At 33.4% G+C, this 13,823-nt stretch overlaps 1 protein-coding gene across 4 annotated transcripts in view; it reads right to left on the reverse strand.

Annotated features, from left to right (window-relative positions):
- The window catches only part of LOC123876796, a 354,107-nt gene that overhangs the window by 28,237 nt on the left and 312,047 nt on the right, over positions 1–13,823 (reverse strand). For all 4 annotated transcript variants that reach the window (XM_045923148.1, XM_045923147.1, XM_045923150.1 and 1 more), the window contains one exon: positions 11,981–12,077. In XM_045923148.1, the coding sequence (XP_045779104.1) occupies positions 11,981–12,077 (97 nt within the window). The remainder of the gene's footprint in view (positions 1–11,980; positions 12,078–13,823) is intronic.

The following is a 13,823-nucleotide window of genomic DNA, read 5'->3' on the forward strand; positions in this document are numbered from 1 at the left end:
AGACTGCGTGACGCTTGCGTCATAATGCTGACGAAATTTCACTTTCTTATCATTACCGAACAATACAGCCATATTGCAATTAGTTTTTACAGTCTAATATTATATTATTCTTATGAAGTATATTCACAAGTTATTTGAAACAAATGTAATTAATTTAAATACAGATTAAAATAATTTAATTAAGAATCTTATTGAGAATTATTGTGATTAAATCAGTTCAACCTCCACATTTTGATTCAAACTACAGCGTTAGCCTCAAATATATTAATTACCACAATAAAATTTATTTAGATATGCCGATAGATAGATATACATGAAATCGCAATGATAAAGTCAATAATAATATGATAGGTGTCAGCAGAATTTGTTTTGTATGAGACTTCTAAACTAAATGTTTCTTAAGCCCATTTGCACCAAACTCCTTAATCTGGTTTAGTTAAATTTTGTAATGTCATTTTTGACAAGTTCATTCCAGAGTTAACAAGAAAAGGAGAGGGATTGGAAGTTTAATTTAAAAGTTAAGGCGCAAGTCGACCCTACAAATAGAAATTGGACACTCGAATTAGCATCACTGTCATCCGGACAAAAATAATTATAACTACAAAGTTAAAGAACTGGATGTCTTAAGGAATGTAGTACTAAAAGGAATTTAGCTAGTTTTAGTAGATTTCTAAATAGAAAACAGGGAATTGAATGCAAAGAAATATCCGACGGAGATAGCGGTACTCGAGATGAACTAGAATAGCCGGTCGGATAACCGTTACAACCTGACAAACTCAATTAATCGACGAATTAATCTTTAGTCGAGCAACAATACCGAGAACGATCACAGAAGCTGAGGTGTTGGAAACGCGTTAATGATCCCGATTGTGCTCCTAATAGGAACGAAATGTGTAAGGAATATCCAGGGGAATTTGGAAAAATGGTTGTCAAAACTATTAATCATGCAAGACTTTGATGGTTTTTAATTCAAAGGTTTGTAAAAAAAGAGGTAAGAAATGTTCATGTAGTAGGTGCGTCTAAAATTATGTAAACTAATAACCAAGTTATAATGTAAATAACGGGTAGGTACGTATGTACCACGATTCATACGATGATTGGAAATATCGATATTTCGACTCAGTTGCGTGGATCGTAGTCACGACGGGACGTTATTTTATAATATATCTTTAACCAGGATATACGCCTAAAAACCAAGTTGTAAAGAGTAAATCAAAATACAATTCAAGCATCAATTTTAAATTCTGCAAAAAAGTTTGCCACGAAGATTGCTTCATCCGTCGCCATGTAAAATTCATGAGCAATAAATTTGCAAAGCCAATGGTGCTTGAAGCGCCATGTCCCAATTTACAAATACTACATACAATGATACCTACTAACTTTACTAAACAAACGGATGATGTTAGAATGCAAATGATGAGTTAATAATGATATTTAGATATGTACTACCAGAATACTTCAATGCAATTTGTTGTCAAAAGCAGTGGACTCATAAAAAAAGCAATGTTATAGTGATACCTAGTAAATCTATCGTTCAAATGGATGATAATACGCAGTTGACTCACAAAAAGCACGTATAAGTTAATAATGTTATTTGGATACATGCTACGAGAACAGGTACTTCAATGCAATTTTTTGCCAAAAGGATTGGACGCATAATAAGCAATACTATAACGTAAATTGGACTTTATATTCCATCCTTATAAAGAAATGAACAAAGTTTTTATGAATAAATCAGCAGAAGACTCAATACATTAATTCGCCATGTTGAACCACAAATCAGTACGATGCCTTTCACAAAATTCGGCTTAGCCGTATAACGTGTCCTTATTCCGAAAAGTTTTAAAAAGGGAAGAGTTGAATGCACCGTACAAATGCAAAACAGGCTTTATTGAGCTTGTACGTTGTCGTATGGTGAAACTTTAGCCCACGTATGACTAAGCGAATCCTGCAAGTCTACTTTCCTTTACACGGGACGGAATCGGTTATGCCATGCCACTGATTTGACTAATTATAGTCAATGAACGGCTAGGTGGTTAAGGGAAAAACGCCCAGTCGTTTAGAGCATGTTTAAAGACATTATTACTGAGAATTTCCAGCTATAAACATGGCGCAACGAGGCGGAATTAAAGACACTAACAATTTTTATAAGTGTCTAGTATCAGATTTTCAAATCTTTGGTAAAAGTAGAGAAAGGAAAGATAAAGAAAATATTTGTGAAGGACATTTTGAGAATAGTAGAATATCTTGAGGAAAATACATTGAGAGAAAAGACCATTTATGCGCTTGGACGTATTGAAAGAAGTAACGCATTTTCAAAGATTTTTCTATAAGCATCTTTTTGTGACATTCAGCCAAAAAGTACCGTTGCCCAATTTTGCCGAATCGGATTTTATTGCATAGAGTTTTAGCGGTAGTTTTTAAACAGGGCTCTCTCCGTCACTCGTTTCATACCATTTCATACAATCGTAGTTCCAATTTCATTTGAATACTAAGCAACTGAAGTCCATGAAATTTTGCAGACATATTCTAGAAACTAATATCTGTGTCTGTGGTGTTTTAGATTTTTCTAAAAATATGTAGTTTTAAAATTACAGGGGCTCAAAGATTTGTATGAAAATTTTAAGACCGCGTAACTTTGAAACCGAATATTTTAACAGAAATCTGGAAAACCACAGACATAGATATTAGTTTCTAGAATATGTCTGCAAAATTTCATGGACTTTGGTTGCTTAATATACAAATGAAATAGGAACTACGATTGTATGAAATGGTATGAAACGAGTGACGGAGAGAGCCCTCTTAACTGGCAAGTTGCACGTAACAACAACAGTTTTGAATCAAGGTTAGTTGCGAATCTTGTCTATACTTATTTCTAGAGTTTAAAATGAACGCGTCATAAAATAAGTATTTGTTGTTGCAACTACGCAAATAACTATACATAAATTATCTACTTCAGTGACGAAAAACTAAAATTTGCTTTGCAATAACATAATGGCTGTGGTCATAACTAAGATGATTTCTATTAAATTCTATACATAAATGAGTTATGAAGGACTAGATAATGTCCGCAACATCGTCGGAATGGATTTAAATTTTTAAAAACCGCGTGGATTTTCTTCGATTTTTCACTAGCCGTCTCTGGAATTAGTATCTATACAAAATTTTAGAACGTGAAAAGGTAACCGGCAGACAGACAGACAGACACACATTTATAATGTTAGTATGGAATAGACTCATTATGATGATAAAATAAACTAATGCTTTTGAATTAAGTAAGTTCGAAATTAAATTACTTGAATCACAGTGAACGACAGAAGTACACTACCATCAATTAAAATATTTGGGTGACAATAGTGATTATATATTTTATCAATCAATTATTATCTGTTTAACAATACCTACTTAGATAAATGAATGACACTGATAAAAATATTTCATAATAAAATAGTAAAAAAAAAACCCCGTACTAAAGATGTAATGTTGGATATTTAATATCTCTGAAAATATATGTCATTTTTATAATCATTTTGATTTATACCGTAACATCTCTCAAACTAGATATAAAAAATCTTATCTAATATTACATCACAGATACAGTAAAAGGAATTATTCGACCATGACCTGAGTCCTGACCATGTATTAGATGACTAATTCAATAATAACCATTGACTCAGTTAAGTTTCCATAATAAGAGATCGCCATATTCGGTGCATTATGAGGTTTTTATATCGATTCTAAGCTTGGTCATGATCTCACTAGTCATATAACAAAGAAAAATATACCTAGACGACGAAGCTGAGCAAAAAAACAATTCTTCGTTTCATAAAGTTGAATTTAGAACATTTCGAAGAACAAAACAAATAAATCGTCAGATTTCTCGATGCTAAAATCTCACGACGTTAATGGTAATGACATTAAAAATGGCGTAAAAAAGTCCTAAAACCGCAACATTCGTTTAAGAAATAAAAACTTTCACGCAGAGAAAGCAAAACAGCAATCGTGCTAAAACACAATCTGAATAATTTAGCATTCGTTGAAATATCGTCAAAAGAAATAAAAATATCGTCAATTTGCGAATTAGAAAACAGCGATCGTAAAAATGGGAAAAACGGATTTATTATGCAGATAAATTCAAGAAAAAGTTAGTTGAGATGAGAATTGAGAACCAGTTAAACAAGTGACGTTACGAAACGATCTTAGAATCTTAAGTTATCCGTAATCTGAAGGCTCCATCAAACGGTAGCCCGTTTAGCGACGGAATAAAAATACTTTAGAAACACTAATTGATACACATAATTTAATTTCTAACTGTGTATTATGAAATATCTATTATGATCGCTATATGGACAGCGGTCGTTGAACCGTTTCAAAACCCTATTGTTTACTAACAATGCCTCTGTCATCAGTTAATGGTAGCGTATTCGAAAATAACGGGACCGTAACAAAAATTGTTAAAGTACTACCACAGCATGATATAATAGTAGTACTATCAAAAGAGCTTATTTCTGATTCAAGTATTCTGTATGCATAATAATATTTGGGAGCCAATCGCATTATTCAAAAAAAGCCTAACCAATACGTGAAGAGGTAGCGACTACGGGGAAATACGAGGGAAAACAGACCATGTACCTAAATAGGTTGTAGGTATTTCATAAAAATCAGTAGGTAATTGTAACTAGAAACAATAAAACAAAGTAGAAGACGGAAAATGAATGCTTCATTAAATTTCGATAAATAAAAATAGTTTCGCCGCTGGCGACGTTATCGCAAACAGTGGGATAGACTTTATTACCGCGAAGGTCGCGTTTGCATAAACATTTGACGTTAAGTACCTCTCAATTACGCGATCACTTTATTTTCCACGGCAATAATTCAGTGCGCAATTGCATTGAAATTGCAAATCCTACAGAAGCCAAAGTGTGCACTCATGCGCATCTGGTTTATGAGAGAAAAGTGAGCTCAACGTAAATACTAAATAACACTAAAATACAGCCGTAAAAGGACCGTGTACATACGAAGTTAAAATCGTCACTGATGTTAAACTTGAACACGAATCACTCGCGAATGGAAATAGAAATGTCGACGAGGACACGACTGCCGCGCGCGACGATCACAGCTGATCTACCGTATTATATGTAATTCACCTTTAGCACGACAGAATGAGTGAGCGCTTGAAGCGATCGCACCCAAAACTATGGACATACTCGTAATATGTAAATGTTAATCGTGTAGACCAATACAGCCATTTAAGCGCTTTACGATGCTCCGATCTGCGTTCGATATGAAAACGTTATTATAATGAACGAGTTTCAGTTCGCGGTATTTCAGGACTGAAAAATTGTAGAGATTGTTCAATGACTCTATTTTTTTAAAATAATGAGAGATGTTTTATATTAAAAGAATCGTTTGGCAAAATTATACCTAGGACATACTTCGTTCAAATTGTTCTTTGGATATTTATTAAAATATCAAAGAATCCAATTATACCATCGCTAGCATAAAAAAATATATATCAAATAGGTACTATCTTGGTTGTCAATAAGTAAGCCTTTGCACACCTCTAATATAGTTTTTTCTTTATTTTGTTTGGTGTCACTGTGCGTAATGACGTATGCAATAGAATTAACAAATTGTTACCTATTATTACAATGAACATACTAGCTTTGTTAACTTTTCTTCCAACAGAATATAGTCATGCTATCCAGAACCATTCACAACTTTAACTTCCTGGATTAATATAACAAAGGTAGTTTTGATTTACACTCATAAATTAAATATGTACATTTAAGCCGAGTTATAGCAAGTTTCATTAGTAGATGACCTAAATGACTTCATTCCACGTAACATAAATACATATTATTATTTTTAAACCTTTGATCAACATTGTCAAGATTGACTTGATATAACTGCGGTTCCGCCTACACAATATGTCTTATAGCTCGTCTACACAAGCTGCGTAAGCTTAGACGTAGCGCGTAGCATTGTGTTGTAATGTATGGAACTGTATGAAACATGACACACCGCTTGTGTAGATCGTGAACGTATACGTAGCCCGGTGTGTTAGGGGTTTACGCGCGTCACTACGCACATGTCTTGTGTACGCAATTGGTATGGCCTTTATTCTTTCCCTTTTGTATTAAGAATTAACACTATTACACAATATACATATTAGAAATTATGTAAGTAGCCGTGCTGTTCTGGGTGGTGTTTTTAAATAAATTCCAAGCTAACTTGATGAGTGTAATTGCCCAGCTATAATTTTAGAAGCATCAATTTATGATATAAGAGATATGTATTTGTGTGCATGCGGATTAGTACTACTGCGTTATTACATCGAATTGAAATATTCATATAATCAATAATGTATTGATAAGTTGCCTACGAGTACACTTTTTAGTTCAGTTTAGGATTTATGAAGCACGAATAAGCACCATCACTTTTTTTTCAGTTTACCTTTTAGGTGGGTCCCTCTTACTCATCTCTATCTTATCTAGTCATAATCTTGTCATAGCTTAGTCTAGTCATAATCTATTCAGGTTATAGTTTAGTCCAGTCATAGTCTAGTGATCTAGTCTAGTCATAGTCTAGTCTAGTCATAGTCTAATCTAGTCATAGTCTAGTCATAATCTAGTCTAGTTTTAGTCTAGTCTAGCCAAAGAGTCGAGTCCAGTCATAGTTTAGTCTAGTCATAGTCACGCATAGATAGTAGTTTAACCTTAGGGTGTAAGTTTATAGTTTCCGTCTATACTTATATTTAGCGCACTGGGTACCTATTTAGTTTACATTGTAGCTATTTATATTCAGAATATCAGTATTGCTTACAATTATTTCCGAAGGCTGTGCAGTAAATTGCACAAAACGAGTATAATAATACCTTATTAAAATCGTTCAGAGAAACGTTTTCCACGACCAACCGTAATAGTTTTAATAATTTTGTTGCGAAGTGAAGGCCAAACTGCAAGCTTTGTTATTTTTTTCTAAAATTGCATTCTGATTTTTAAATCACGGTTATGTACAAGTGATTGAGAAAAGGAAGTTTTTTCCAAAATTTTGTTTTTTTTTTGTCACCCTTTTTGGTAGAAATAATAAGATTGATTCACTATGTTAACTTTGTTACGGTTGTTTACTTAAAATAGTGATGTAAACGTATCGATATAGTTGAATTACCAAAGACAATGATATTTTTTTTAAGTTTATTTTTTATTCCCTTAGAAATAGTAAGGTGTCGATACAATTAAAAGAGAAAGAGAGAACAAGACAATACCTAACTAATGTCCAATTTGAAAATGTCGACTCGTTAGTTATTTGAATCGTAGACGGACTTAAGCTTATTTATAAGTAGGATAACTATTTGTTTTATGTCAATCTATCCTCCATTGGTTCTTTGAAGTGATTAAAAATAGAAATGTCACCTTAGCCATAGAAAATGTAACAAAAAGTGAATGCATTGACCGACGTTTCAATAGCATCTGTCAAGCAATTAACTTGCCCCGTAGGATAAAAAGTGGTATTTAGTCTACATTCAGAGCAATCAAAAGCCTTCGTTGAGGCGCTACGAGTTTTATTTTGTAATCGAATCATTAGTGGTAATGCTAGTGCAATCAACCCGTCAGTCTTTTTGCCTTGGGTTCTGTGAAAGGATAGAGTTATTAGTTTACAGATAAAACTAATATAATTTACTATCTGTGATCCCGGAAAATTTTTAGGAAATATTGAGTCAACTTAAAAATCTCTCGTATAAAATATAGTTAGGTGTATAAGATATATCTCAAATATCAACTTTGCCTTAAAAATTTCAACATTTTCTATAAATTATTCATATTTTATTGAAAACAATACTCTTGACATAGTTCAATTATAAATATTCCCAACATTACGATTTGTCACAAAATAATATAATTCAGTGTTTTATATTCCTGCTTTAATTATATTATATTACATAACGTGTCCTAAACAGATACATCGAATTAAGAACAAATTAAGTAATCTATAACAGGCAAACTAATGGAACTCACATCTCCTTACGGGTTTTCTTGAATCCCTGACAAAAACTAGAACCTTCATCACAACCATATTTAATTTTGCAACAAGTTTATTGCACGGGCATCAAAATGTTACTGGGAAACATCTTTGGCGGTGCATAACGATGTTTATTTTCCCATTTTAGAACAGACTGTATGATGTCACACAAACGTGATGTAATGTGTGAAAAAGTATCGATGTTATTGACAACACTAATTTACGGGGAGTCTTTAATTTGTGAGTTTATGTAGAGAGGAACAATGGAAACATGCATGATATAAATCATACGTAAGTACACCTTATTGATCCATGAGACGATCAAGGTTCACGGTTTCGTATTCTATAGAGGATAAATACTATAACAGTCCTCCTCCAGTATCTATATGTCCTCATACTAAAGTATGATAAATAAATGATCTATTGTGCGGCATTTGAAAACAGGTGAAAATTCTCTGACATGTTAGAATTTTTTCAGTTCGTTGTATCCAAGCCAATTTTGCAGATTTTACGGTTTTTTACTAATACTACGGGAAAGTTATGGCTTTCATTAATCTTTGGGCGTCAGATCAGCTTGTATCTTTTGTATTTTTCATGTTTCTGTTTTAATCTGTTTACCGCTTCTATAGCGATTTTAGTGAATTTTACTGGGTAGGTACCAATTTTTTAAGATAATTAGTTATTATAAAGCGAACATTTTATAGTTAGGCTACTTCGGATATGCAGACATCCAAAGTAGGTAGATACATTTTATTTTAGTCTATTTATCCTAGTCGGGAAACGTTGCTAGACGGCAGTGATACATGTGCATGTTATTTATGAACTGTAAAGGATATTTTTGGAGTACTATTTACGGCCGTACTTACTTATCTTCTATGAATGCTTTTAAGCCACTTAGATGTTAGAACATTTTCAAAACACGCTTGTTTTAAAATGCTTATCGTTTAGAGTTTAACTTAAGTAATCTTAATGGGTTCTAAGTTTGTTTTGTTAGTTAAGAATGTTATTTTAACGCAGAGTAGTTAACTGTAGTTAATATTATGGCAAAAAATTGTTTAAGTTTAAATTGTAATAAAGATTAGAGTAATTAGGATATTCAGGAAAATTAACTTTAATTAGAGGGAACTATTTAACATAATTTTGCATTATTTAAATAAATGCCTTGGGTTTAGTAGAAACTGCGATCTTTGATATTGCGTTCTGTCAATTTAAGGTTCAGCTATTTATTTTTCTGTGTACTTACTAAAAAAATAATAAAGACAAGGGATCTACTTATTTGTCAAGCTTTTTCAATTTCTTTAGAAAAAAATAACAATAAAGAAAATTGAATTGAATTGAAACTTTGTCTGGGAGTAGAAGTATATTCTCGACTAACAGCTTCGCTCAGATCCCGTGGGAACGCTTTGATTTTCCGGGATGATAATGTTTATGTCCGCGTCTGGGATGCAAGCTATATCTACGGTTAAGCGAATAAAAGGTAGGTAACAGACAGACAGACGAAGAAAACAGATAAAATGAAGAATAGTATGGAAGTACCGAGAACTTTTAAAAATTTGTTATATATAGCAACACTGATTGCAAAATCGCTTATACGTCCTCACTTTCATTAGCCCGTTCCGCTTTCGTGGGCAGAAATAGATACCGGCGAGTTAAACGGCAAGGCGTGATCTGCGCCATATCGCCTCTTCCGGGATACAAATAAAATTGTTGCAAAAGGATTTTTTGCGATTTGGCTTTCACGATACGGCTTTGATTTTGTAGAAATTTGACCAAATTGACGTTTTGACAGTTTTTGGATGAAAAACCTGTTATGCTTAAAATGAACACGCGTTAAACGCTTGTTAACATTTTTTTATGGTAAGACCTATAAAACCAATGTTTTTCTCCATAACCAAACAAGCATTGAACCAACAATCGATATTTTAACGACCACACGAAAAAAAATCGTTAACAAGCTCTCAATTATCATACACTTATTAAAGTTTAAACAATCTCGGTCGCGATCAAGGTGAGACCGTTTTTGGCGTTCCAGAACTTGTTACTCGTTAGCCTCGGCTCAGTTTTACCGGCAACTTTATACTGGCCCGAATAAATAGGCCCTTGAATACCTAACTGTTAATATAAATGGATGTACGTGTAGCATAATTATTATAATTAATTACTAGATGATGCACGCGATTTCGTCCGCGTGGATTTTGGTTCAAACTTTCCGTTCGAACCCTTTGATAATCAGGATAAAAGTAGGCTATATTTCTCTTTAGGTCCTAGACTTGGTCTCGTGACCCGACAAAATTTACGTACCTATGACAGGGCGCCCCTTGTACGGCTTTCGTGTAACTCTTAGCTCATACGAGCGAGAGAGACAGACGTATGTTCACGTGATGGAAAGAAAGGCAATTGTTAAATTTTGGGCCGCAGCGCTATGAGAGTGGAACTGCCCTTTATTGCGTCGTAACAAGAGTCGCTATTTATTTAAATGTCTTTGCTCTTTTGATTTACCTCAAAGATATATTCAAACAAGCTGGAAGAGATCCCAACTTCGGGCGGCTACTGGAACTTCGTGGCAAAAAATACAATAACTTTTCAGACCGGAACTTTTTGGATTCAAATCCGAGACGCACCACCAGATCAAAGTAGTCATTACTAGAACTAGAGCTAGTCTGTGGAAACCAAGGATGTCTTGCTTTGCTTATAAACAAAATTTCATACTGAAAAAAAAATCTAATTTTTTTTTGTTTTATATAGTCAAAAAAGATTTTTTTTTTTGTTTTTTAAATTTCACAGTCATTTTTCATACTTCTATTTTAACTTTAAGTTTATTAGTGCATTATCTGTGGCAAAACAACAAAGAATAAAATAAAAACATCGAAAATGACTTTACAGAGTTTCTGAACGAATTTATACATAAAAAAAAACATCAGCCATGCACCTTGGTTGGAAAACCGGTCACAAACGCAACCCGCGTAAGGAAATCCGCGCCGCGACCACCGGCCGATCGCATTTTTGCGTGAAACCAGATACATCCAACTCGATGCTTGATGCAAGGATAAAACACAATTAGCACGACTTTTTATAATTTTAAAAGCCTCGATAGCTCAACGGTTAAATGAGCGGAATGAAATCCGAAAAGTCGCCAGTTCAAACCCCACCCGTTGCACTATTGTCGTACCTACTCCTAGCATAAACTTTACGCTTAGTTGGAGGGGAAAGGGAATATTTTTTTTAGTATATCGCCTTTCCTTCGTCAGAATTTTCTAGCTTAACAATCCAACACGAAATAGGACCAAATTCTTATCGGGTCAGTTTTAGATTTTTTTTAATACGTCACTCTATTCTTTGAATTCAGTCTGGTATTTTCGGTGGATCAAGGCTAAAGCGAGTTTGAAACCATATTCAAAGAATATAAGGAACCTTTTTAGTCTCAAATCAGATAGGACGCAATTTGGTTACTTCTATAGTTACCCACCTCTGGCAAACCAAATACATATATCCCATATATCTAACAAACCTTTTAAGTTTCAAATAAGTAGGTAGGATTAAATTCGGTTGTGACTAACTTACCTTTGTCATCTCTGTAAAAACGTATCGTCAAATGACTATGCGTTTAGCATTATAACATTTTTAGAAAAGATCCAAAAATAAATTTTTATTTCAATCCTATCTTTTGTATAGACTATAGAGTTAGACGCGTTGGGGACTGACAACCACCATCACCGTTTAAGATTCTTTCCCGTAATATATGAAAAAAAAATCGGTCAAGTACGAGTCGGACTCGCACACGGAGGGTTCCGTACCATTGTACAAGATATTTTTTAATGTAGAACTCTGCAGGATAATGACGCATTGCGCCATCTCTATGTGATTTGGTAAATTAATTTTTTTGAGAACACATTTTAATATTTTTCCTTTTTCTTTTTGAGATACAGAACCCTAAAATCATTAGAGAAAAGACACAAACCTCTAACGTCTCTCTGTAGAGCAGGAGACAACGCTCCTTCGGTCAAAGCCACCTCCAACAGGTTGATGTTTTCCCTGCATCGAGTTACCACCTCCGTCTGCGTAGGACAAAAATTCATTGTGCTTAACATAAAATAGTATCCTAAGGCAAGGCGCAAATATACTATTATAAGACCCGATTAAAAACACTACAATGGTATTTGTGTTGATACTAGATGTCAACATATAGTGCCTGGTGCACTTCGGCAGCCCGTTGTGCCGTTTTTTTTTTCTCACACATACAAACTATGGAACCAACATGTGGTTGTTCAAGGGGCGGATCAACAAATTCCTGAAAAGTCAGCAACGCATTGACAGTTCTTCTGGTGCTGCAAATGTTCATGGGCAACGGTAATCACACAATCAGGTGACCCGCCTGCTAGTTTGCTCGCTATTTTTATTTTCTAAAAAAAGTTGTCTCATCATTAACATTTAGTTCAAAGAACGCCCTTATGTGGGCGTACTTTCAACGCTTACTTGCGATAAGCACCAAAATGGTGATAATCCAGTTGCTTCAAACCAGTCAGCAATAGCAAGTTCAGCGTACTTGGATTAGTAGATATTGTATATGTCTCGATTTGACAAAACAATACTAACTAGCACAAATCCGCTGTTTGAATATTAAGTTTGCAATTACAAAATAAAATAATTAATAATTTCAAGTTACGAGAGTCCACAATAGAAAATTTGCACATTGCCTAAAATTAAATAGTTCACGATTTAAAGTCAGTCCTATAATCTTGTCCTATAATATGACTACGAGTTTTATCAAAAATTACAATTCAAACTTACAAATCTTCGGGTAATCTTCCAAGCACTATTTCGTAGATTGAAAACATGCATTTTATCGATATTATGCAAATTCATGCGGCATTCTTTGCTTTTTCTTTTGTTATAATTGCATCCAATACATTACTCTTTTCAAACAAATCCGTTAATAATAATGGCAAAGCATATGGAAAATTTAAGGCCAAATACAAATATAAAATAGTTTAGAAAAAAGCTAGTTTGAAGGAAACCCAAAATGCTTACAAGACCAATACTGTTTCCAAATTATTAGATAAATAAGAAAGTACCTACATTCGATTCAAAAAGAAATGTCTTAGTTTACAAAAAATAAGCCTCTTTAATACTAAAACATTGTGTGAAAAAAAATATCCTAAAAATTATAAAAAAAATTTGAAAAAAGGTGATCATTTTAGTTAGATTTGTGTTAAAAATTTAATCTAAATAGTGTTCGAAAAAAGTAACTGCAAACTAAGACATTCTTATTTGAATTGACTTTTACCTTTATTATTTATTTGTACAGGTTTTGTTTACAAATGTTGATAGAGATGGGTGTTAATTGACTGAAACTCCATTTTGATTTGCAAACTGAATCATTTATTCTTGTAAACATTATACAAAGATCACTAGTAACTTTTTACATTAATTGTTTTAAATAAAATCAATTAACAACCTAACCCTAATCAACATACTTTATGTTAATATACAATTTACAAAATCGTAACGAGGACTATACGGAGTTCAGTCAAATCACATATTGGTAATAACTTCTAACATTATGCGAGACCTAGTAATTAATCTTTTTAAATTAATAAATTACACAACCAAATCACCAAGTTACTCCTAGGCGTAATCACAGTTATTCACGTTACTAAACTAAAAACAGATTATCCATAAGTATCTTGGCTCTTTTTTAATCTGTGGTGGCAAATGTCAAATGTGACATTTGTCATTTCGATGTGTCTAATGTCTTATGTCAGTCGGTTTTAGTTTTAAAGCACTGGTTACACCGAATACCT

Source organism: Maniola jurtina, chromosome 22, assembly GCF_905333055.1.
Source record: "Maniola jurtina chromosome 22, ilManJurt1.1, whole genome shotgun sequence".
NCBI lineage: Eukaryota > Metazoa > Arthropoda > Insecta > Lepidoptera > Nymphalidae > Maniola > Maniola jurtina.